Source organism: Notothenia rossii (genome assembly GCF_949606895.1).
Source record: "Notothenia rossii genome assembly, chromosome: 11".
Classification (NCBI taxonomy): Eukaryota; Metazoa; Chordata; class Actinopteri; order Perciformes; family Nototheniidae; genus Notothenia; species Notothenia rossii.
The window spans coordinates 7,006,485-7,033,648 of NC_136910.1; the positions used below are offsets into that span (position 1 = coordinate 7,006,485).

A 27,164-nucleotide genomic window follows, 5' to 3' on the forward strand; every position below is an offset into this window, starting at 1 on the left:
TTATGCGTTGGTGTTCAGATCAGGGGGTCACAGGTTCAAACCCCACTGCAGTCAGCATGTCGTTGTGTCCCTGAGACACTTCAACCCAAATTGCTCCTGTGGGGATTATCCACAGTATTGAGTATGTCAGTCGCTTTGGATAAAAGCGTCTAACAAGTGACATGTAATGATAAGATCTAGTGGCGTCATTGGGGAGCCAATCACCTGCTTATCCTGCATCTCCCCTATCTCTCCTCTCTGCATCTCCCCCCTCTTCCCCCCCCCCTCTCTGCTCAGCATGTAATGATAGGTTCTGCTCCCTGCATAAGCTCAATTAGTGATAATTACTGCGTGTAAACCCTCCGCCTGTGTTTAGTGTGATTTCCACAGGGTAGGTGGGCTCTTTGATGATCCCCCGTGAGTAAAGCCCACCACCAACATGAAGAGTCCCCAGAGCCCCCGACGACTGACTCACATTGTGCCTTGTTTCTGTGCTAATGTAAGATAATTAAGAGTGTAGTTGATGTGATTTCCTGCGTATGAAGACTTCAGACTGTTCTGCTTTAAACAGGATCCTCTTCATAAAATGATTGAAATACTTCACAGCTCTTTCACTGTTAAATTCGGATAAACTGCACATATTTATTTAATATTTTTATTGCTTTTTTGTATGTTTTAAATGTTTTTTTATTTTTGGGGGTTTTAAAATAGTTTATATATATTTTTTTACATTTGATCTAACTTTAAATCTTAATTTCTATAACTGTATTTAGGTATATTGCACTATTATTGACCATAGAAAATAGCTTGTATGGGAAAACCTGCTTAGAGAAAAACTTCAATTACATTTTTTGTCCTAAAAATAGTTTTTCTCAATGTTTCTATTAATATATATAATTCATAATTAATTACAAAAATAATTATGTATATTGTTAATCCATCTCTTTTCTCACTAAGACCTTTATAAAAAAGACTGTAACATTTGGTATAACTAAGTCAAATATATTATATTTTACTCAAAAATATAAAACAATGAAATGGCCTGCCTTGGAAATGTTTAAATTATAATTGTTTTGTTCTGTGACATTTTGGGTGTTAATTGCTCGCTGCCATTTTCTCTCTACACTTCTCAAAGATCATCTGTCAATCAAAGAGTTTGACAAGCCTGTGACGCTTTTTTCTGCTGAATATCTTATACAGGCAGAGCAGATATCAATACTCTAACTACCCAGATCTTATTCTGTAGGATCTGCAGTAAAAACGAACTTTGAGGGATCCTTACAAAACAGGTCCTGCTGTTAAATACATCAGATTTATGTTAAAAAGCGTGTGTGTTCACAACAGGAAATGTAATCCTTTCCTTCGCTAACCACAAAGGGTGAATAACCCTCATGTGAGGAGGACGTTCTCCTGCCGCCTGATTAATGTTCTGTCTCACCGCTCGCCCAGGTAGTCTCCGATGACCGTCTTGTTGAGGCCTTCTCCTTTGTAGAGGAACTGGGAGACTTCTTCGGGGGTGTGCTGGAGGAGGTCGTTCTCCAGCAGGAACTGGATTCCCTGGAGAGAAAAAACAGGAAGGCTGTTCATCTCGACTGAGGACGGGCGATGGAAAATGGATCTCTCTTCAGACTATAAGAAAAAAATTCCTTTTCAAGGCTACAGAGACTTCGGAGGATGATGAAAACATGAGGCATTACCTTCTTTGGATCCATGTTGAATTTCTTCCTGCCCATGGCAATCTGTTTGTTTCTCTGGGTTGTTTTACTGGAACACAAGAGTATAAATGTTAAATACAAATCTATACATAAAAACAGGTAGATGAGGCAACATCTTTGCTGCCTGAATTCTTCTTCTACTCCACTTATGATGTTCAGTTTTCTTTCTCAATAACGTCAGTATACATATAGCCACTATGTGCTTGAAAATACCTGCTTCTTTATAGTGATATTTTAGAGATTTGACCCCATATGCACATTGAGTTACTCACCTTTCTCCGACACACGTCAGCTGCTCGATCTCCGTCATGACTTCTGCTATCTCAAACTTCAACCTCTGAGAGAAAAGAGCGAGACAGTATTTAAATAAAGAACAGGATAAAATACAGAGACAAAAGCATTAAGGCATGAACAGGACAGAAAATGCACTGTACAGTTAGTAGAGGGGAGTGCATTACTTTCTGTAATCAAATTGAGAGTGCAATGATGTACTGCAAGTTCATTTGCATTGCATACAGTAGATATAGCATGCAAATACTTCTTCAGTGCAGCAGTAGAGAGCCATCAAAGTGAATAACTAACTAACTAACTAACCATAACCAAAGTAGTGCACTACTAATGAACCGAAGCTGAAATGCAACCTGTATATATAGTGCTCATACGTGCACAAACACACACCTCAATATCATCGAGCAGCTCTCTCTTCCTGCGCCGGATGTTTGACAGCTCATCCCTCTCCTCCGGGGACAGATCCTCAGGAACTGAAACACACGATGGAGAAAACACGGAACACTTTAACTCTCATTTTCTACACAGCTTGCATCGCTCACAGCGCCCTGCAGATGAGAGAAAACTGGAGGAAATTCCAATGTAATAGCAGAAGAATTCACAACCAGGAATGGAAAATCGTGAGAAGATTCATCCTCATCGTGCGGTAGAGTGACTGCTGCTGCTGCTGCTGCCTGTTTCTGTTTGTTCAGCTGCAGCATCATATCCAGAGCCTGCATGATCCTCTTAATTAACAAGAGGAAGTGAGAAGGGTCTTAATTATTCCACTTGAAAGTGTTTTGCCCCTCCGTCTCCGCTTGGCCCCGGGGGAATATTCTATTAATAAAACCAATCCAGATTAAGCGTTCTTTCATTAAATGTGAATTTGCTAATTTAACACGGACTACGACCCCGATTCCCCGACATTGAGGGTTTCCGAGCTGCAGGCAGGATGTTCGAAGTTCCTCCCTCCTCTTCTTCACTCACATCTTTCTGTCTCAATCTGGTTTTTCAATCTTTTTATCCCACTCCTCTCTCCTATTCTCCCCCCACGCACACATTATTTCTCCTGTACGATCTTGCTTCATTAAGCCAGCTTAGAGGCAGAAAACTCAAATCTCTCAACGGGAAAGTGGCACATCTAATATCACAGTCTGAGCTTTGTGCCTACATGTTGCCGAAGGAGAGAAATACAGATTAAAAAAACAACACTTGTTATTCTCCCTCGCAGGCGGAGAGCAGCGGCAATTACAGTAAAACAAGGTCACTGGGCTCAAGAGGAAGCATTCAACCCAGTTATAATTCAACATCTTGTACAATAGTTGAATACAAGGGAGTGGAGTATATATATTCACATTGAAACTGAGACAAAAGGCACTTCCTAACCTTGCTATGTAATCCTGAAGCACCGTGATGAGGGGCAGGTAACAGCAGGAGAAGGGATTTCCTTCACGTGATTTTAATACACCATTGGGGGGATTGAAATGCTGAGACTATGAAAATAAAGATGATAATTAGTATTGGTGATCTCCAGCTACTTACATTATGCAACTGTGAGAGCTGTGAATGTGGCTTTAAAGCTAATTGATGCTATAAAATAAGTTTCTTGACTCTTCTGCTCGAGAAATAGGCTAGTGTCTCTCTACAGGGTCTTCTGATTTTTAAGCTCGAGGAAAGATGCATTGTTGCTCTTAACACCCAGAGCAACAGTTCAACATTGTGGGAAATACTCGTATTACTTTTCTTGCTAAGAATTATAGAAGAAGATAGACAACACTCGTATATTTGGCCAGTTCGTATAAGGCTAGAGCCAGCTGACTGTTAGCTTAGGTTAGCTTAGCATAGAGATTGAAAATGTGGAAATAGCTAGCCTGGATCTGACTGAAGGTTAAAAAATACTAGCAGCACCTCTAAAGCTTAACTTTCAGCATGTTATATATTATTACAACATTTAGTTTGACAGATGCAGTATTCCTCAAGTAAAACATTTGAGTTCAGGCAGCTAGGGTAGCCATTTCTCTCTGCTTAGACTTTATACTAAGCTAACCGTCCGCTGACAGTAGCAACGTAATTGCTATCAATCTCTTGGCAAGAAAGAGAATAAGGGTATTTCCCAAAATGTCAAATGATTTCTTTAAACGCACCGGGTTAATGAGGCCATTAAGATTTAAATGTCAAATTGTTTGACATTTTGACGAAGCCTTGGGAGAATTCATGCATTTGATCACTTTGGTTTGCTGGTTTAAAGATAAAGACTAAGAAGACACTGTAATTAAAAGGTCAACATATTAAACTTCTAAAAGGTTGTTCATTGTTCAAATACTAAAACCGAGAAATACGCATCTTACACATAAAATTAACGTTGAGTGCAAATTAGCAAATGTTAGAACGCTAATGGACTAAACTAAGATGGTGCTAAACATCACTATGTTAGCTTTGTAATTATAATTAATTAGTAGGCTACATTGAATCCTGTCTATTAATGTAAAAATACTTCATATCCTGGCAGAACATGCAATATGAATATGTTAATTTGTGAAAGGCTTTTTATATGTTCACTAGGCCAAACCAGTCAATAATAATCAGCAGATTGATCAACAATGGAAAGAGAATAAATCAATATTAACAGCCCTAACATCGGGATTCTCCTTTGTCTTATCGAACATGTTGCTCAGAGGAAGATGATGAGTGAACGGCCGAAAGCTCCATGTTTTCCATTAGCCTGCGGCGGTGCATTAGCTAATGGAGATCTCCAGTGGCTGCAACAATGTGCAGGATTGCAATCTTGATTCATTACAAATCAAATGAAAAGCAGAGGATGCTCCCCTTAATGAAAGCACACCCCCATTAATGGAGAAGCATTGCCATTATCCTTCAATCTGGGTCTCTCTGACTGTATTACTGTAATATATGTCTTTCAAACCACACATTTGATAACAGTGAACCCAGTGCTAAGGTCTCTGCTCCAGAAGATAATCTTGTTTAGTGGTGGGGGGTTTCTACAGAGGTGCTCCATCAATTCCATTATTAACACACATCCCCCCCCTTTGACCTTCTACGACTCATTTAGGAAATGAGTTTAGTGTCTTTAGAAAGCAACAAGGGCGTCATGGGGCTGGTTGTTACCTCAAAGCAAACACAGCCACGCTTGAGTTGTAATCCAATAAAATCATTTATGGAATGAGTCATTGCTTCGTAGTAAACCTAGTCAGGGTCAGATCATCTGTAGTGGGGGTAGCTGTAGCTGATGAGGAGCTTAATTGAATATGTGCGTGCAAAAATATAGACGTCAAGCCCATTTGAACCTCTGTGACTTCTAAAATAAATATGAAGCTCAGAAATCCACGTTATCAAGCGGTGGGTTGAGAGGGTCCAAAGAGTTTAAACTCCAACATGTGCACCACAGAACAAGCGGCTCTGGTAATTTACCCCCTCATAAAAAAACAAAATCCCTCAAAATCTACTTTCAGGAATAAATCCCCTGCTGCTCTTCACACCCAAAACTAACAACTGTCCTCAGGGCCCACTGAAACCAGAGGCTTTGGTGGCATTTAGACTAATGCCGTGTGCACAAACCCACACCCGTCTGTACCAAACTGTCACTTTGATTACTTTCTCTTGTTTATTTTTGGTTACATATCAATTCATGTTGAAGCCATTTGTTAAAAACTCATTTCAATGCATATGTTTCAAGGGCTGTATTTATATCAGATGCACGGCACTTCAACACATGGAGATCAGAGTGGAAATCCCACGCTCACTTAACCCTGGCTGCAGCCCCAGTTTTCACTGACTTGTGTGAGTGTGAGAGGACTTATCCAGATAGACTGGCTTTACACTAGTGACTCTAACGGACTTTAAAAGTGGATGAGCTTTAAAAGAAAAAAGGAAAGATAACCCTGTTAACCTGCTGGCCCTGCAGCACAATGGGACGCATGGAAGGAAGCAGGAAGGCGAGTGAAACTTCCTCTTGGATCCAAACTGTAATCTAAAACCCACCGCCCCCAATCCCTTTAACTAATGCTGAAGACATGCTCTGCTTTAAAGCCTGGGTAGACACACACGAGCACACACTAAGGCCAGCTGGCGCTAATCCCAATCGCTCGCCCTCCCCGCCGCTCAGTGAGCCCGATACGAGTCCGTCAGAGCGGAAGTGTGATGTATAACAGAGCATGCAGATGTTGGGGTTCACCAGCCGCTGCCTGCCTTTAACCTACTTTGCCTGAGTGTTGAAATGATGTGACGGTATGTGCAGCAGCAGATAGTCTGAGTGGCTGTCTGCTGAGGCACTTTGGCTGTGAGGCCGATGTGAGGATGTTAAAGAGGTCACGTTACAGACGGTGAAGGGTCATGCACACATGAGACTATATGAGCACGTGCAAAAAGCATGTAAGTAAAGCTGACATTTTAGGGCTACATATAAAAAACAACATCATTCAATATCCCATTAACATTGTTTTCTGAATCACTTGGTTCATTGTGTAAGGATAGGATTAAAAACAGTGTTATATTGTTGTGTATTTGATATGTCTGTTTTTGTTGCATTTAATGACCTGGACAAGAACTTCAAAGACTTATAAAGCAAAGATAGCATTTATTTTTTACAAGGCAACAGATTATTTGGTGCAAATTAGATTTGTGGCAAATTGCCGAAAGCTCAAGGCAATGTATTCTGATGATTGTCATTATAAAATTATACGATACAGAATTGCAGCAAATCCAAACTGAAAAGCAGGAACTGGAGAATGTTTGGCATTTTTTATTTTGCTTCAAAAAAGTATTAAATGGTTAATTGATTATCAAAATAAGGACCATTTTTGTTGGTGTTCTGTTTATTCAAATCACTGAAAAATAATCAGTTATCTGTCAAGTCATTTCAGCTCCACGTCGAGAGAAAGTCAAAGATAAAGTACAGACATACCATACAGAAATCCATTAAAACAGAAAACATAGAAGCTGAGTGTACGCTGAATCATCAATGTGCCAAATGAATTAGGTACGGGGAGCAGCAAAAAGTGTACAGTGAAAACATCAAAGACTATTCCTTAACAAGAAGCACATTTTGTCTTAGTAAGCACACTGACTTTCTTTGAAATGGTATGAAAAAGTAATTGTTATTGTCCTTTTAAGCAGTAGTACAATAGCTGTTCTGTAGCCTGTTCAGTAATAATTCAGAAACAACAGTCTGTGTGTGGGAGGAGAGATTTGGGGGACTCAAATGGCCTCTAGTTTTTAAATACATCTGGGGTCACGAGGAGAATCTGGGGCTCGGGGAGCTGAAGAGCCCTCATGCTGATTATTCTGTTTAATCTGCAGGTTTTTGGGGAGGGACCTCCTGCTGTGAGTGCATTTGTGTGGTTGCATAGGAGGTGGTCTGCACACCATGTCCTCCTTATATCACACATCTGCTCAGCATCAACGCTATGTCAATATTTGATTCGATGAAGGGAATCTAAGGGGCTTCCACTGCCATATGCAGGGGCGGCCAAAGTAACCATAATCTGAGGATTTGATCGGCCTGAGAAAGAGTTAGATAGATGCTGTTTCTCCTGGCAGTGGGGCAGGATGAGGGGGCTTTTACAGGCTCAGGGCCGTCCAAGTGGCTTCCTGTGCACTCGCTGCAGAGGGTCTCAGATGAGAGGCCAGGTTTGAAAGGGGAGCAAGTTTAGTCTATAAAGTCTATGTTAATACGTTTCAGTCTATCTCTCTCACGGTGCTAAAATTCAACAAGAAGTGGTACAAAGAGTACAGGTGTCACACAGAGTTAGATTCTCACTGCTAGTATCGACTAACTGAATGTTAGCATACTGACTTGCAATACTAAGATGGTAAAAAAATAGATTAAGATAAGATAAGCATTGTTGTGCCTAGGTAAACATACAATATCTGGGTCTCAAAAGTGTACGGAGGTGCCTCAAGGTGCTTAAAAAACAGCATTTTCCTAATGGCCAGCAGGGTTGGAAAAAAGGAGAGAAATGTTCCCGACTTCTCACTTGATTTGGTAACCCAGTAATCATTTTGTTGATGAGTTTATGGTTTCGATCGCAAGTCTAAAGTCCTATTTATTACAGCTAAATGGTCAACGATGATCCCATTGAAAGTCAAATAGTCGATAAAGCTGTGCCTGCTATTGGGCGCTGCTACATTGAGATTGACAGGTCGATGGTGTTTGGTTTGTGTGTTGTTTGTGTCTTACTTTTGTCTTATGTCTTGCTCACTTCCCAGAGACTACGACCACTTCTTATATACAATATGAGCAAACGTTTTACTTGCTAAACCTCATTGCTAGCCGGCTGACTTTAGCATTTAAATCTAAAGCACCATTGTGCCCAATTACAATGTGAACGTCACATAGCTTCTGGACTATTTAAGCGTTCATTTCTTTAATATTGTCAAATGAAAAGCTAAATCAGGATTTTCCCTATCTCAACAAACAAAAGATGGAAGACATGGATGTGACATTACATTTTGAAGGGCGACATATATATTTGAAGGATCATTTCCTGACAGACGCTGCTGCTGCCTCCTGTAGGTGTCAGGTGATTGACAGGAGGCAGAATGAATATGACGCTTTATCTGATATGAACACGCTCACCTCCATTATTGTGATGGATATCTAGCTCGGGAGGCAATTTTGAAATCTGTAATCGGGTTTTTTTCATTTCTGCACACAATGCAGGAGAGGAAATATGTTTTGATATCTCAGATGACGATATGCAGGCTCCAGCAGGGAGAGCGTCAAACTGCATGATTGGCTCTGACTTCAAACCTGCAGAGTGCAGATTCAGGATGTTCCTGTGATGCTTGTGCGCCTGCCTGCAAAAACACTGACTTCTGCCGGACCACCATGATCCCGTTCACAATGACACTAGAGCAACGTTTGATCGAAACCACCCCGCAATGTTTGGATGAATGGGCTCTCCTGGTATTCACTCACTACGTTTTCTATTGACGGATTAAATATCAACTTGTCCCATGCTGCGTGCTGGATCAAAGACAGCTCTGTGATCAGCAGGTCAATTTGAAAACAGAACAGGAAGAAAATATATTTGAACAAGGTCCGGGCAACATTTAGATATCATGACATGAGACGAGATATCATCTCTTCGATTTTTGAATATCGTTAACAGTTGTCTTTTTCCTGGTTTTAAAGACAGCCATAGAGTAAAACCATGTCATTTTCTGCAATTACTAGATGGATTTAGCATTTGAAATATTTTCCTTTGTTCGATTTATCAAAGAATCCGTATAATAGATTCTTATTAAGTAAATATTTTGTAAAAGCAATATCTTCACGACTTTAAGGGAATTGGTCAATACCATAATAGGAGTTCTTCATGTCGTCCAGCCCTAACTTGAACATTTAATCAACAGGAAATGAAATGAAGGCGTTTAAGAACATGTTATTAAGGTGAGAACAAGCTGTGATTTTTCTAATTGTATTGAGCAAAAAGCCAGCCCTCCAGCCTCTCTCTCTGCACACCCCTCCCTGTGTATGGTCAGCTGGACCCTGTTTTCTCTTTAACCCTCCTTCCACTGACATGAAGTGTGGATTACTCGAGCACACTACATCCCTGCAGCCCTTCAATGTCTGTCTGTGTTCCTCCTCGACTCCAGCTCATTTAATTTGCCGTTCCTTTTGTCTCCATCTGCTCTGTGTCTCGCGCTGAAAGAGCCTCCCCTCTCGACAGCTCTGAGAAATAACTCCAGGCAAAGCGTAACTCTATTCACAACAGCAGAAATGTTGCCTTACAATGTCTCGTTTCACACACACACACACACACACACACACACACACACACACACACACACACACACACACACACACACACACACACACACACACACACACACACACACACACACACACACACACACACACACACACACACACACACACACACACACACACACACACACACACACACACACACACACACACACACACACACACACACACACACACACACACACACACACACACACACACACACACACACACACACACACACACACACACACACACACACAGCCATGGTGATGGGAACATGTTGGGAAGCCTCCCCAGTTCTCTCCTAATCAGGTCCATATGTAGTCCTCTCTCTCACCACTTAAGTCAGGCAGTTTGTTACGAGCTCAATCCCCGCACAGGGCTGTCTGTGTTTGTGCATTTATCTCGTTGCATGTGGTAGACTCTGCTGTATATTTAATCTTCTAATGTTGCACCACAAAAACCCATAATCTTGGCAGTCAAAATTAATTCCTGTTCTCTCAAAATCTCCCCTTAAGCCTTTAAACAACACAGCCAGCCTGTCGGGTCAACCGATGAGATTGTAAAGAGCACATTTCAGCACATTATTTTGACATCTGTGTCAACACACATTTGAGAAGTGTGTTGCCTAAAACATTGCAGACATTCATTCATTTCAGGCTACTGGGTTGTTGCAGGAAATGTGGAAGTGGTGGATTCAATCCAGCTCTGGGTTTTGATATCCAAGAGGAAATGATGTCTGCAGCCAGGTGAATAAAACAGATGTGAAGTATGAAAGAGGCTCACATAAAACCAAAAGGTATTTATAATTTAAGATATACTCAGTGGTGGTACTTGCACTGGTCTATTATTCGACACTTTGGGAAATACGTTTTTTTGCCAAAATGTAGATAAAAAGATCCTTACCACTATCATGTCGTTACGGTAATGAAGCTACGGCCATCCTCAGGGAAACTTAGCTTAGCACAAAGACTGGGAACAGGGACACTTTTCGTATAAAAGGTAACAAACCTACAAAGAATCTGTGACATAACATCCCCATTAAAACCGTAACACCATTTTTTTTTTAATGAAACAAACTTTTTGTTGTGCTTTTGTTTCTTTGGACAGAACCATGCTAGCTGTTTCACCTGTCTCCAGTTTTTATGCTAAGCTAAGCTATTGGCTACTTGGCTTTAGCTTCATATTTAGCGTGCTGACTTGTAAGACCAAAACATTTTCACACTTGAAATTGAGCAGGAATAGTGAATAGTACTTTGTCATTTTTGTGGAAATACAGCTGCAGGTTGATTTGATCTATGAACAAATGCTCTAATAACTTCATCTCTAATGTATTTAACCTAGCTTATTGCACAAGCAGCAGGTTAGGTAGATAAGACATCCAGATGCAGAAAGACACAGCTGTCTGCTTCCATCTAGCCATTCTGCTCCGACCACTTACAATAAGCCAGCCTCCCCGGGCGAGGTATATCTGGAGAGCAGCCGCAGCTCGCCCCCAAAGACTGTCTGATGTCCTCCCACACACTCACCCTAAAGCCACAACAAAGGCTGTACCCTAATCACACCAACTTCCCCTTCTTACCAGCTAATCCCCCTCAGAACTAGAGCACTAGGCGCCAAGAAATCACACATACAGTGAGTGTGTTGATTCAGGTTTTCACAAAAAAAAGCCACCCAAGCTTGGGTTTCCTGCCTGCTGCGGTGATCATGATGTGAAATAATTGCATTAAGTCAAATGTCCAGTAAGTTTAAGGAGATGTTTACAAAAAAAGCAGAAAACAAAGACGTTTCTTTTCTTTCTTAGGGAGATATTTCCAATCAGAAAGCCAAGGCATGACTCTGCACACCGACACTTCCAGGCGTGCACCATTAAAAAGGCGCCTACAGACAAAACAGTAAGTGCTGCAGTCAGATACGGCTTGTTATTTCAGTGCACATTTCGTCCAAAGAGAATAGAAGAATCGAAGGAAAAGGCCTTTCCCATTCAACTTTTCCCACGCTCAGATAGACAGAAGAGTGTTGATTGACAGAGCGGGGTTATCACGGCGGATCATGAAGGAAACCCCGTTAACAAACATTTCAGCATGTTTTTTTGGGCGTCTGTACGGCTTGTTTAAGAGCCTCAGTCGACACAGACATTTTTATTCAGGTGAATTCTATTAATTTAAGAGTTTTAATACCCAAAAATCCCCAAAGAGCCCAGTCCATATTAATCCCCTGACGACAGCGTTACAAAGCTCCTATAAAGAAGAGAAAATACAAGGATGCCAAGTGTTAAAACTCATGGCCTTCATCCAGCCACTCAGTGAACAGCTTTCCAGCCAATTTCTGCTTCTGTGTTCTTTCCACTTCTCCATCCAGCTATACAAAGAGGCTAAAAATAGACGCGTGAGTAATAAAAACACTTAAGCCTGTTGCTGATTTTTGAGCATTTTGGGGCCAGGCCCTTGTCTGCTCTGTGGCATGTAAACGGAGCAGAGAAGCGCCTTCTTTGCTTAGCAAGCACAGTAAACATGTAGTAATGAATCCCATGCTATAACTGTAAATAATGCACAGTATTGTTGTATGCAGAAAAGTTACGTTTAGAAATATAGTCGCTGTGTGCAGGTTGGTCCAACTCCACCGTTAGTCCACCAATGATAATCAAATGAAGGTTTTCCATTGGTTGACAAAAGGTCTCTCAGTTCAGAAACGTCACCATCCTTTCCTCAGTTTGGGGCCCTGTGTAATCAGTAACTGTGATTACTCACCGCTAACTGTTTCCGACTCATGAGAGGTTGCTTGTGGGAGCCTCAGGGCACTTTCACAAGCCATTGTCAGTTTGGTTAGTCCGAATCAGAGTGAAATTAATAGTCTTGGTTCGTTCTATTTAGTCTGGTTTGAACAGAATTTAATGCGGACCAAACCGAAGAAATCTATGTTATTCGTCAGAAATTTGGCGGTGGATAATGTAAACACAAAAATCAACCAACGCTACATGAAAAAGATTCCTTTCTCCTCCAGTTTTTCATGGAATAGTTTATAAACATTGCCATTCTGTGGACTTTTCATAATTTTCTGTATGATGAGCAAATGTATCCAGTACTCTCCAATTCATGTTAAAGAAGACATATTATTAGAGATGTCCCGATCCGATCACGTGATCGGGGATCGGAGCCGATCACGTGATTTTCAAAAGATCGGAATCGGGAGAAAAAAATCGGGGATCGGTAATCTTTTTTTTTTTTTTTATAAAATATTTTTAGTATTTTATTTAATGTTACAAAACAAAAATGACCATGTTCACATCTTAAAGTCATCCTGAGGCCTTAGTTTTGGTTTAAAATTACACAACATCATGTATGTTGCTTCTTTGGGGCTTGTTTTCATAGACCTGGTTGCTTATTTCTCTCAAATCTGGCAACAGAGTGGGCGCAGTGTCTAATAGTAGCAGTAAGCTAATGAGAGGCTACGTTCAGCTGGTGACTCGGGAGTCGAGACAGAGAAAATGTCAGGAGTTTGGAAGTATTATAAAATTGAAAGCGAAGGCAGTGTAACAGCCAGATGCAATGTTTGCAAGGAGGAGGTTCCGCGTGGTGGAAAGAACAGAGCTACGTTCAACACGACCAATCTAATACGCCACCTGAGAAACAAACACAAACAACAACACAACGAGTACACAGCGACCACTCAGGTAACGGCACTGAAACAACCAACACTTTCAGAGACTTTTAAAAGGAGAGAGAAACTGCCCCAGAACAGTGAAAAGGCCAAAGAAATAACAGCCAAGATCGCTGAATTCATCGCGTTGGATGACCAGCCGCTATCTGTTACCTTTTTTTCTCTTAATGCATTGCATAAAGATCGGATCGGGAAAAATCGGTATCGGCAGATTGTCAAAATCAAATGATCGGAATCGGATCGGGAGCAAAAAAAGGTGATCGGGACATCCCTACATATTAGGATATGATTTTTTTAATTTCATATTTGTATCTGGTGCCTCTGTGAAATGATGACATGCTTTATGCTGGAGGGAACTTTGGGATTTTAGCTTTTACAGACCATTTACAAATACCAATAATCCTGCTTTGTGGTTAACTTTCAGCATTGGGTCGGATTAGGTTTTCAATATCATCAAACCCTAAGCGCTCACTGTTGTTTCGGTCTGCAACAGAATACAATTATAAGGCACTAATGTTGGCTTGTGAAAGCGCCCTTAGCTGTATAGTATTTATTAATCCTAAAGAGTATCATGGCATCTGTTCCCTCTTTAGTCCGGTGGTGCAGAACAAATCATAGCCCCAACTTTGAACATATGTTGCGCACATTGAGTGCACACTGTACATGCAAGCGTGAGAACATACCATAGTCCCTAATGCACACACATGATGGTAATGTGAACCATTGTTAGCATGCAAAAAGCACCTTAGAGCAACAAAGCACAGATTGTCTATGGATTTATTCAAAGCCACTAAGCGGAAAAGCCCCAATACATGACGTTGACAATTATGTACTTTGTTGAAATGTCCTGATCCGTATTTTATTCCAATGTTGATTTTATATTCATTTGACCCATTACTTTGTACGAGATCTGACACATGTTAGTTAAATTTCTGCATGTTCTGATTCAAAACTATTATCATATATCGGTTTATGAGTTGTATCTTCTTCTGCTGTTGAATTAGTCACTGTGTTAATTGGCACAGCTCTTGATGAAGGTGTCACTTTGACTTCAGCAGCTGTAAGCGACTAGGCGAGACCGATTTAGCTCTAAGTGCCCGTGATGTGATACGAGCCGATCAAGGTGTGTGCATGTGAACAATGTTAAGCGATGCATGCAATAGAGTGAGACGCAGCGTGGGTGTGAGTGAGCGAACGAGAGCTCTTAATTACTTTAACATTTATGGTAAGTTATTTCAACAACTCTGCACACAATCTCTCTCTGGGATGTGTCGTATGTTTCTCGTTTGATCTTAGACAGACAGCGTGCCTCTGTGCTCCCTGACGTCCTGTCACATGATTCAGTATCTCTTCACTGGTCTGCTATACGGCGTGTGGAACAAGTGATTAGATCAACCTATAAAGGGGAAGTGTATGGTCTATGATATGGTTTGAATCCCAAAGAGAACACATGTCAATTTCTACACTGTGATTTTAGTAGTATTATTACTTTCAACAAGATTCTCAAACAACATTTGGAGATGGTGACATACTCAAATCTGCCCTGTAACACACAAGATGAATGACATATTGCTTGTGTAAAGTTTATACCAGAGTAAAGCTAACATTTGAAGGGCTCTTCCCCCTGGATCTTCAATATGCTCAAATAGTTTTATGACAGGTTGCCCATTTAATTTTGATGTGTCTTTGGATCTAATGTGACCAACGTTGGAACTAAAGGAACATCAGGAGGTCACCAAAATAGCTTGGACTCATCCTCTTGGCAGTATGGGAAAAATAAAGACCTTTTTGAGCACTAAAACATGGAGACATGTCACAGTAGAGGCAAAACATACAAATATGAACCTGAAAATGAGCCCCTTTAACATCAATGAAAACAGGCCTTTCAACTTCAACTCAAACTTGAGTCACTACCATAATATGATTCGGTTCATTGAGACAGTTCAGACAGGAGAATACTGTGAGGGGGGAAAAGTGGAAGTTCAGATGAGGGTCTCTCCTGGCTCATGCTAATCTCTCACAGTTGAACTGACAAACTGTTATCAGCCGTTTGTTTACACTACACTGCCTTCATGGCCTTCAGCCCACAAGGCGGTTTGGATTATCTGCTCATAAGCATCCTGCGCTGTGTTTCAGAACACACATAATAACTGATATGGGCCTCCGAGCTGCGAGCGCTAATCCTGAAGCACCATGCAGCTGCACGGCTTCAATTCATTCACTTTAACACAATATCACACCGTCAGGTCTCTGGCACCAAATACTTTATTATATACCTGCTGGATTTTTACTTTCTATGCTTGATTTAATATTTACTTTGGATAATTTTAGCACAATATGACTTTATAAAGCTCCAGCTTCAAGTCAATATTTGTATTCCTTTATTGTCCTAGCCACTTCCTTTTTTATGTTTTTGTATGTATGTTTGCTCATTTATAATACTCCATATCATTGCACACATATATTTGGCACAATCTGCAGCTTTTGAACTAACCTTAACACGCTTTATCTGAATCAAATATCATAATAGGGACCTATTTTGTATGTTTTTTATCAAAGGATGTAGCTCCTGCAAGGTCTCTCCTCCATATGGAAGGCTGCCAGTCCATCTTATCAATTTCCCACCAGTTTAGAGGCTTCAAACGGAGCAACAAGATAGTGAGAGCAACTTCAAAGCCTTACAGCAAGACATCAAACAGATGGAGAAGGTGCATGCATGATAAAAAAAATGCTGTGTTTTGGGTTTTTTATTGCCATGACTCCAGCTTTTCGATACGGTTCTGTAGCTGCAGGAGACTATCTCTCACAGAGAAATGCTCCAATAATGTCATGATTTGTTGTTTTTCTGGGCTGGTTTGCAGAAAAACATCCTGGTTGTTAATTCTCCACACACACCCTGACTCTCTCACACACACACACACACACACACACACACACACACACAAACATCCATCCATGCCGTCCATCCATCCGTGCAGAAGAAACCCAATAAAGGGACAGAAAAACCAAAAACTCCCTACCGTGATTGTCTTCATCCATGTTGATGGCAGCAGTGACAGGGCAGTCAGTCAGGAAGGTGTGTCCGGGTGAAAACCTTTAGGAAAAAAATGTATTTTGATTTTTTTCTACACTGGGATTTTTTCTCTGCTTTCCCCCCGCTGACAGACAGTCGAAGCCGGCGTGTTGACAGACAGATGAAGGGGTCTGGTGCCAAGATGTCAGCGGTGAAATTAATGTGAAAAGAGGCAGAAAAATAAAAACCGCAGTCTGAGGGTAAATTAAAGGGAGCTGGTTAATTGTAGAGCGGGTTTTCAGAGGGTCTGACCGCGGTGTGAGGCTCCAGCAGCGGCGGCGTTTCTCCCTCTGTGCTCCATCCTCCAGTCTGCACCGTCTGCACACACCGAGCAGGGAGGCGTCACTAAGCCCCACCCCCTGCTAATATAACACACACACACACACACACACACACACACACACACACACACACACACACACACACACACACACACACACACACACACACACACACACACACACACACACACTATGAAAACAGTTCAATTAAAAATATATGACATCTAAAAATACTGTAGCCTATGAATTTGAATGTTTAATTGGACAATATAAACTCCCCTCAAAAATGCTATAAAAGGACACAACTTACAAAACACTTAGGGCTAGTTGTGGGGAAATTATTTAAGAGAAGCAATATCAAATGATGAGCACAAACATTCATGCATTCCATATTTTATACAAAAAGTATCACATAATTTTGTTTTTTAATGGATACTAAAAGTTATAATCTGAAATAAATAGATAATAGGCTACGGACTCAAGTTTTTTATTGCATTTTTGGTATGCTGGAATCACTCTAAATCTTTGCATACAATACTTTGCCTCTTTAAATGACATACAGTACATGCATGATAAACAGCTACTGAATTCTGAGGTAAAGATTTTAAAGAATAGCATAATCAGTGCACTAGTCAAGAGGCTAGATGTTAGTTAGACTAATGGAGTTGATCTATTAGTCAAGAGACTAGATGTTAGTTAGATTAATGGAGTTGATCTATTAGTCAAGAGGCTAGATGTTAGTTAGACTAATGGAGTTGATCTATTAGTCAAGAGGCTATATGTTGGTTAGACTAATGGGGTTGATCTATTTGTTATTCAGACACTATAAAACACTGATTATTGTGTTTGGTTACTGTGTAAGGTCAGAGGACAGGCTCCTTCAGTTCAGCGAGGGGTTAAACTCCTTAATCAATGAGATGAAGGTAAAGTTGGATAAGGGAACATGTCAGGGGGCTTTGGGGTCACATTTAAATCATTCACCTCATACATCTACTCAGTCCATGAATATACATTCAAATCTATCTTAATAATATTGCAACAGTATAAAATGAAACTTTGATATTTAATCAAATAAATATTGATCTGATGTTAATTACACAAACTCTGTCCATGCACTGCTCCCCAAAAGTGATTTTGATGTCATTGTATTAATGGCAGATGTTAGGCTTTGTGGATATTTTGTTGTTATGCGTATCTGTTTGACTTTACATTTTTCATTCGTTTTGATATGCTTTTTTTTACATTTTTACCAACATATGATTATCACCATCCACTCTCTTTTTGAGTTTGATTCATTTGTAGATAGTGTGATAATATTATTATCTTGAATTCCTTTGGCCATGATAATGTTGTCGTAAGAATTGAAATTGTCACAGTCCCTAATGCAAGTATGATCACTTTACATTGTATTACTTTGTTTAATATTATACATTTACACTTGAGTATTTCAAATGTTATCATTTGCTTCATTTCTCATCCACAGTTTTGGTAAACCTTATCAAGAAGTCTTCCATAAATGCACGTCAACTCACTGATTCTGACCTCATACCTCCGCCCTACTTTGCTAAATGATGACGCAGGCATAGACACCTACAAAATATAACAGCTCAAACATTTCCCATGTGAGCTCATCCCGCTTTTCCAGGGAAGATCCCGGCAGCAGGGATGTTCTGTGGGGACGGATGTGAGCCGGAGCCAGCGTGTGGCCCAGAGTGCAGGAAGGGAGTTGTGCTGAGACAAACTGTGCAGCGCTGCAGGCGGACAATGGAAGAAAGTTTTGGAAAAGGAAGTTATGTGATGGCCCTGCCCTCCACCCTCCTTCTTTTAAAAAGAAATCTGATCTGACCTGTGTCACTGTACTACCAATGGTTGAGTTGTTTCACTCACGTCTATTGTGATTTACCTGTACTTTATTTGAGTATTTCCAGATTAATGACACTTTTCCCACTACAAATCAGAAGAACTACTACTTTTACTAAACGAGAACCTAAAAAGTGCAATTTTTGGGCCACACGATTAAGGCAACCAGGACAAAAAAATCCTTGGTCTGGGGGCCTTTGTGCCACGGGTTGGGTGTGGTTCAGTCAGAGTAGTTTATTGCCTTGTTAAAAAACAAATTGTTCAAATCTTTGTCTAAACCTTAACCATGTGACCAGAACATCCATTTAAGGGCAGCCTAATGCCACAACATGTTGACTTTTATCTGGTCTACAGTGTTTTCTGGAGGGTTGAAGCGTGAAGCACACAGGATGTAGGTTTAATTCATCAGTCAGACATGGTCAAATTATCAATAGGCCAACATTTAAGTTGTAGGCATGCATGGTTAAATCAGCTTTAAGTATCAACTAGCTCCAAAAAAGAGCACCAGTCTTATGATTTGATCACATACTCATCTTAATTCTCTATATGTATAAAAACGTTTGTCTTTCCTAAAATAGAAAATAAATGGTCTCACATGTTTTTTCCCTCAAAAGCTCCAGGCATAAACAAATACTGACTCCATAGCTTACAATTAATTTGCAGCATTCCCCCATAAATTCCTCCTCACACCCCCTCAGAGGCCCGCCTGCAGTGGGTTTCATATTTACTGAGAAACTTGATGATTTCATCTTCATAACCCTCTCTCTTCCTCTGTAATATTTCTGCTGCTGTGGTTCCCTGAAACGCTGGCAAAGAGAGAAGTGCGTGGGAAGTGAAGGCTGTCACTTTTGGGAAAAATCCCGCGTTGAGTGCCGATGTCCGGAGCAACACAGGAAGTGGCTCCGTATCCAGAGTAAACTAAAAAAAAGGGTGGAGACCAGCAAGAGCTTTCTCTGTGCTACAATCAAATGAGTTTAATCAATAAAAGTCTGGAGTTAATTCATCTGCAATGCTCAGTGTTTATCAGGATTTGGAAATGACGCAGTTGTCTGACAAAGACACAAAGGCATGTTTAAACAAATACAATACAACAGAAGATGTAAGAGTCTGTTTGATTGATATTTGACCCATAAACTTGGCCTCGGTCTGACATCATGTTTGTCCACGCTAATATAGTCACATTTATTTTTCCCCCTTTGCAAGCCAGCAGAAAAAACACCATTAGATGGATGCACTTTATATTTCACTGGAAGCGGGTTTCAAGGCAGCATATGTCAGCCACATTAAAACCATCAGTAGACGGACTGACCTCCAGCCTGTGAGTGATTATGGACGACCATGTGCATGTTCAGCAGTCTGATTACAGCCAGGCACATGCACTAATGTATGCATGCATGTGAGAACTGTAGGGTAAGGCTATTTTAGTTGGCTCATGAGGCTTTGTGAAGAAAAATGAAGCGGAAAATCTGAATTAAAGGGGCCCTATCATGCTTTTTCGGGGTTTTCCCTTTCCTGTTATGTCTTATAGGTTTTAGTGCATGTTAATGGTCTGCAAAGGCTAAAAACCCTGTGTTTCCTCGAGAGGGAGTTCCTGAAACGCCTCCATTGGACTTCTTTGTTTACTTCTGTAACAAAGTGACATCACTACTTAACACTCACGCTTCTGTTGGCTAGTGCTCCAACACATTGTACGTGATAGGCTAATGGGCGGGGCATCTCTAAGCGGTTGACCAATCACAACCGAGCCAGCCAGCTAACCAATCAGAGCAGACAGGGCTCTGGTTTCAGACAGAGGGTGAAAAGAGGTGCTGCAGCACAGGCAGTATGAGGAAAATAAAGAGCTTTTTGAACAACAAGGTACAAAATACAAATATGAACCTAAAAATGAGCATAAATGGGCCCCTTTAAATCCCAAATCAATATCACATAATAAGTTCTACTCTCTATGGTTGTAGAGGTTTTCTGGGAAACATGGGGTAACAAAAACCTTGATAGAGAAAAATTAAATTAAGACAAGTTATCCAAACTGGAATCTTGAAGAAAAGAGCTGCTATATATAATATGCAACAGACTCATCCAAAATGCAATGCCGTGAACTTTTGTCACACTCATGGGGAAGTGACCCTGTGCTGCGTGGGACCGGATTCATCCAGAGAATCTCTTAGCTCATGTTGTTGGCAGTAACATAAGCAGCACGCATAACCTGCCTCATCATGACCCATACCATAATAATGAGATGTTGAGCCCTGCAGCTTCAGTCCTCTGTATTGGAGTCTGATTAGTTTTTATTGAGACATGCTGATAATGTAATGTCTACTAAGCTCTTTTATGCACAGAAATATTGGTGTTTAAACTATACAAAAACATGCTCCATGTATCTGTAATGTCACTGAGGACAGTCTACATCCAGTAAAGGGTCACTTTATGGGTTCCTATGTGTGTTGTGTGAATAAATACTCAAAGCTTAAAAAGCCTGGTGTGTTTCTGAGGAATTCCTGAATCCTCTGAAAACCATCTGCAACAGTCCCACACACATTCCTGCTAACACAAACACACAGAAACGTATCACACTTCCTTTCTCACAATGGCTGAGAGAGTGAAGCTGGCCATACCGGTAAAGAACGGAAGAGAAACTGAAGAAAGACAAACACACACACACACACAGAAAAGGAGAGGGAGGACAAAGGGAAACGCGTGGGACATCTTTCCAGCTGGGAGCAAAGGGAAACTTCCCATCACATCCACTGCAGCAGCATGTGACTCCCCTCACAGCGTGAACTGATCTGATCCAATGTGAATGCAGAAATGACTCATAAGTGGTTGTCATCAGAAAGAAATAGCGTTTCAAATAGATGGGACTGGACATAAGTGATCACTCAGAAGCTCCACTTCCACCTGATGACTAAAGCTCTGCAATTGCTGCATGTCATTTCCCATGAAGAGTGAGGAGGACTGCTTCAAAAGTGTATTTTTAGGGACATTTAACGTCTGCTGCCAGTCTTTAAAGCTGCAATCTGAACATCCTTCGCCACAGATCAACACGCAGTCGAACGTTAGAGGCTTGCGGGGAGCATCGAGTTTCATTTTACAGCTTCCACACAATAACAAATAATCAATTTCCTTCGCTGAGACATTTTGAAATGGGATTTGTTGTGTTGTGCAGCCGTTGGGGGATCATGAGACTATAGGCCACTGGGCACAGACATGTTAAAGTTCACAAAAGCAAGATTTACAGACTGTATTGTGGCTTTTTTCCTATCTCTATCTTATTTTGTGTGCACCTTTTTGTGATATTGTGTTACATCGGGGTCATTTTGTTGTCTTTTTAATGCCATTTGTTGTGTTCCTTGTTGTTCTTTTGCATCTCTTTCTGGTAGTTTTGTGTATCTTTGTGGTTATTTGCCCTGTTTTGCACTTGTTTTGTGCCTCATTGTGGTTATTATGTTTATTTTTTGGTAATGTTGTGCCTCTTCAAAGTAATTTAAAGTATTTTTTGGTTATATTGTGTAATTGTTATGGTCTTTTTGTTCCTATTTAAGATTCAATTTGCATCTTTTTGCAGTTGTTTTGTGCCTCATTGAGGTCATTTTGTTTCTTTTCTTTTCTCAATTTGTGTCTCTTGAAGTGACATTTTGCAGGAGAAAACCAGGCTTTATGCATCCCTCGGCCGGTGCATGGTTCAGTAATCCATCTGCAGCTACATTTAGCAGAAGAGTAAGGTGTATTTTATGCATTTATGATTGTATATGCGTAGTGAGAAGCGATAAATGAGGTACAAAGTGGTTCTTTGATGCAGCTGTGACACATTATCTATCAATGTTCTATCTTTATCAGATATGCAGTGCTCTAATCAGACTTGCCTCCAGAGATGAATTCTCTAAAAAATCTATCAGATGTCACGGCTCGAGCTGCTGAATGATTCATAGCAGTGCTAGATATCTATAGGATCTTATTACTGCAGGATATATGGGGCTTACATTGATCACATGAGGGAAGTAGAAGTAGCAGTAACACACAACCTCTGCTTCAACATCTGCTTTATGTTCTCAGTTCAGCTGAAATGATGACGATAACTTGAGGATACTCTCATCCTTTAGCTTTCACTCCATTAAAAAACGTTATTTACTCCACATTGTGTGATGGCAGGCCTCCCGTGGCCTCTGTTGTGAGTGCTACACCATTACAGAGCACATTCTGCCATTTAAGTGTTGATTGCCTGCAGACAGTCAATCGGACTTCTATGCAAATGAGAGCACCGGGACAGGGGTCATTAAACCTCGGTGATTATTTAGAGAGCTAACGGTTAAACATAATGATGCGATAAAATGACTCTCAGAAAGGCAGTGTGAGAGGGAGGTGAGGGCGGCGGGGAGGCAGGTGGAGAGCTGAGCGTGACAGTGCACAATAAAAAGCCTCGCCAACAAAGTTCACTTTAACAATAGCAACGCTTTCTGAATCACCTTATAGGAAGTTCTTGTACCAATCCTTCCAAGGACAGGCTAGAATTAACCTTATTTTCTTTATGCTAAGCCGACGTAGATGCTTCATTCTTTATGATGATATGACTGGTGGGTGTAATTCAGTAGAAAGAAAATAGTACCTACATGAAATGCTTTCAACAAGGTCTCTGAAGGGTTTTGTGTATATAGGTCATGATTTCTTAATCTTGAAAGATACATTACTGTTGAGTTTTGAATTAATCTTTTTGGTGCTCAGAGCACTACAAGCAGAGTGCCGCCTAGTTTCATTACATGACAGAAAAGGCCGACATCTCTTACACTCGTCCATTTACCAATCTTGATAGATAAGAGGAAAGAAAGTATTTGTTTATTTGTGGAGAATTGTCTCTTTAATAACCCAAACTTAACTTTAAAAGTGGACTAGCAGAAAAACCTTTCCAAACACAATCAACACAGCTCCAGTCCAAAAAGCAAAAATGAAATATCTAAGTAAATTAATATTTCAGCCTGGAAAATAATGACGACAAATGCCAAACAAAGATGTATTGCACTGAAAGCAGGCACTTAATGTAATACTAACAACTCAGAAATGTGTCTATGAAACTCATTCAAGACATATTACAATTTTATAATATGTTATTTCTTTCTGAAGATGCGTGAACACTGCCTCGGAGCAGATATCCTCTTTAATGTATTTTCTCAGTTTGACATCCTGAGGTCCCACAGTGTTTTACAGCCTCCCTGATGTGCCGACGACAGGCCGGTTTATCCTTCATTAATCTCTCTCTGCTTTTACCACCAACTTAATGCTGACGTTTATCCTATTAATGTGTTGTTTGCTGGAAAATCCCCCAATAACATTATCCAGAATCGAATCAAGGTTACTAATGTATGTGAGTGTGTGTATGTGTGGGTGGAGTGTGTGTGTGTGTGTGTGTGTGTGTGTGTGTGTGTGTGTGTGTGTGTGTGTGTGTGTGTGTGTGTGTGTGTGTGTGTGTGTGTGTGTGTGTGTGTGTGTGTGTGTGTGTGTGTGTGTCTGTCTCACTATTTGCTACTCTGATTGCCATGGACTCGTGAGTATTTGATGGAGAAATAAAACCATTACAAAGATTATTCCTTAGACTTTCTACATTCAAAAAACTGTTATGGATACGGAGAGGTGTGTGTGTGTGTGTGTGTGTGTGTGTGTGTGTGTGTGTGTGTGTGTGTGTGTGTGTGTGTGTGTGTGTGTGTGTGTGTGTGTGTGTGTGTGTGTGTGTGTGTGTGTGTGTGTGTGTGTGTGTGTGTGTGTGTGTGTGTGTGTGTGTGTGTGTAACATTGGGATACTATCATAAACTAGTTAGACAGTAAAACGCTGCTCTCTTGTGGTCACATGTGAAACTGCAGTGTTCAAATACCATCTTTAATTTATTCAACACATTTAGTATTTTTATGTAACCTTAGTATCACAGAAAGTATCTCTAAATATTGACTTAGTTTGCTCAATAATGACATGATATCGAACAAATTACTTTGTATAAAAAATGACTTACACGATTTTCAAATTCTTCCTCACAAGCCTAGCTTTTCATGTTATTTTTTTAATGGCGTAAATGGGCTTCCATATTTTTCATTTGGGAAAAGTATGTTCATATTTCTCCCATCACTGTATTTACCAAAATAGATCTACCTGAGTTGCCTTGTCACCTGGTGTGTTTCCTGTATTCACCGGTAGATGGAAGTGTTTCTCCGGCCTGCTTTCACCGGATGTGACCAGGGATCTCCGGGCTCCAGCTCTCATCTGTGGGCGTTTTTTCCCCCTATCTTGCCTCCTGAGTTTTTTCTTTTCTGGGTGTTGCCTGTTCGGATTACAACTTTGGAGTTTCACCGGGTGTTGCTGAGAAGGACACACAATCTGGATAACTTTCTTAAACGACGACATTATATTAACTTTTGGAGCGCAGTCGAAGGCACTTTGGTTACGTTGCCAAGCGACACCGGCTGGTTTTATTTTAGCCGCCGTTAGCCTCTGCTAAGCTAACTGAAACCATCTACCGTTGGCTGGGTTGCTAGCGACAGAGGCGACCAATGCAGGCCATTAAGTGTGTGGTGGTGGGGGACGGGTAAGTCTAACTATATTTGTAACCTTAAACAGTTAAACTATCCTAATTAAAGCAGTTAAAAGCTAAAATAGTTAGGTTTTGCTGACCCGGTTACCAAAAGTTGTCTAACGGCTAACATGCTCCAGAAAACACGCAAAGATAGTGGAGGACGGTGACGTAAAAAACATATTTTTAACCTTATTTTAACCCATAAAACTCCCAAAACTGGTTTATATGAAAGCGGTTCAACAGCTAACATTGTTTGTTGTCGTTGACCCCCTTTTCATACACTTATCTAACTGCTATGAAGCTCCAGATAACATGCTAAGGCAGTAGGAAACGTGACGTAAAACCACCCTTTCAACCTTATTTTAACCCACAACACGCCCAAAATTGACTCATGTTTATAACATAGTTTGCTGTCTTTGACCCCCTTTTCACACAGTTGTCTACCCGCTATGAAGCTCCAGATAACATGCTAAGTTGAGCGACAGCTGTTGTTGTGCCTGCTCTGCAGCCCAGCTGGGTCAGACAGATTTATCTACATGCTCCGGTTAGGTGTGACTAGATGGGTCACAGCATGTCATTTATTAGACATGACGCAGGCCGCCATGTCGACAGCTAACCGAGCTGCTTTATAACCCGAACCATGAAGAAGCAGTGGTGGAAGAAGCACTCAGATCGTGTACATAAGTACCAGAGTGTAGGAATACTCTTTTACAAGTAAAAGTCCTTCATTGCAAATGTTACTCAAGTTAAAGTACAAAAGTATTGCCATCAAAATATACTTAAAAGCGCCAATAGTTAAAGTACTCATCATGCAGATTTGCTGTAATTTAGATGAATATGTATTATGGGTTTTGATTTATAGATGTTAAAGGTACAGCTAACTTTAATTAAGTTGTATACTGCAGCTTGTGAATGTTAATCAAGGTGTAACTAAAGTCTGCAAAAGTAACTAAAGGTATTACTATTAAATACATCTAGTGAAGTAAATTGTCAAGTAAAGTACTAGTCTCTCAAATGTACTGTTATATTACTTGAGTAAATGCACTTTACTATCCCTTTGCAGATTGGCCGCTTTCGCAATATTATATTATGATATCACTGGATGGTAATCAGTAAACCATTACTTCATTTTTAATTAGCTGCTGGTAGCAAAGGTGGAGCTACCTTTTAATGACTTGTTATACTTACAGTAAGTCCATAATAGTACATAATAAATCATTAGTTGTTTGTCACATTAATAAAATGAACCTGCCACTCTCAACTGAAGCTGTTTCATAAATGCAGAGTAAAGTAAAATGTACAGTATTTGCTTCCAAATTAGAGTAGAATAATGAGGTAGCATGAAATAAAAATATCAACGTACAAGAATCTCAAAATTGTTCTTATATTGTACGAAGTTACTTTTCAACATTGTATACAAATAATTGCATTTTTTACTATTGAGACATTTCACACACTTTGTAGGTTTGTCCTTAACCAAAGTCACTTAAGGCCTTGGAACAACTTATTTTTCCAAGTTATTATATTGTTTTGGATAACCCAACTGCAATAAAGTCCACCACCAGGTTTAAAGCAGCCTTTGATGCATAAACTGATGATGTAATCTGAAGTGTAGGCATAAAATAAGATTACCTTTTATGAGTCCCACAACCAGGAAATTACCAGGGTCATTTCTGCAGCGAGTGGACAGTGCAACAACAGGAGGAAGTACTACAATTACAACAAATGATTGTTTCCACGTATGTTGATAGTTTTGCACAAATATTGATATTGCACATGAATACAAAAAATGGATGATATTAAACTATCATCCCATGGGGAGAAACTGCACTCAAGTGGGGCAACACAGGTTAGACCAGACCTCTCTGACTTTTTAACCTGTCAGGCAAGACAGGTTAAACATACAATATGCATACACATAGAAACTGCCTTGCGTTTGCATAAATTCCACTTAAGGATATACTGTAAAAATACATGTTTTAGTTCTCATCTGTGTATTTTCTCTTTT

General features: G+C 40.3%; 1 protein-coding gene across 1 annotated transcript in view; it reads right to left on the bottom strand.

The window, feature by feature from the left end:
* Positions 1 to 16,796, bottom strand: part of LOC307023910 (cytohesin-3-like) — a 36,668-nt gene extending 19,872 nt beyond the window's left edge. The window contains exons 1-5 of the mRNA XM_079657582.1: positions 16,413 to 16,796; positions 2,373 to 2,455; positions 1,967 to 2,031; positions 1,677 to 1,743; positions 1,418 to 1,536 (exon numbers count right to left, since the gene is read on the bottom strand). Of these exons, the coding sequence (XP_079513708.1) occupies positions 1,418 to 1,536; positions 1,677 to 1,743; positions 1,967 to 2,031; positions 2,373 to 2,455; positions 16,413 to 16,431 (353 nt within the window). The 5' untranslated portion in view covers positions 16,432 to 16,796. The remainder of the gene's footprint in view (positions 1 to 1,417; positions 1,537 to 1,676; positions 1,744 to 1,966; positions 2,032 to 2,372; positions 2,456 to 16,412) is intronic.
* Positions 16,797 to 27,164: the final 10,368 nt, after the last annotated feature.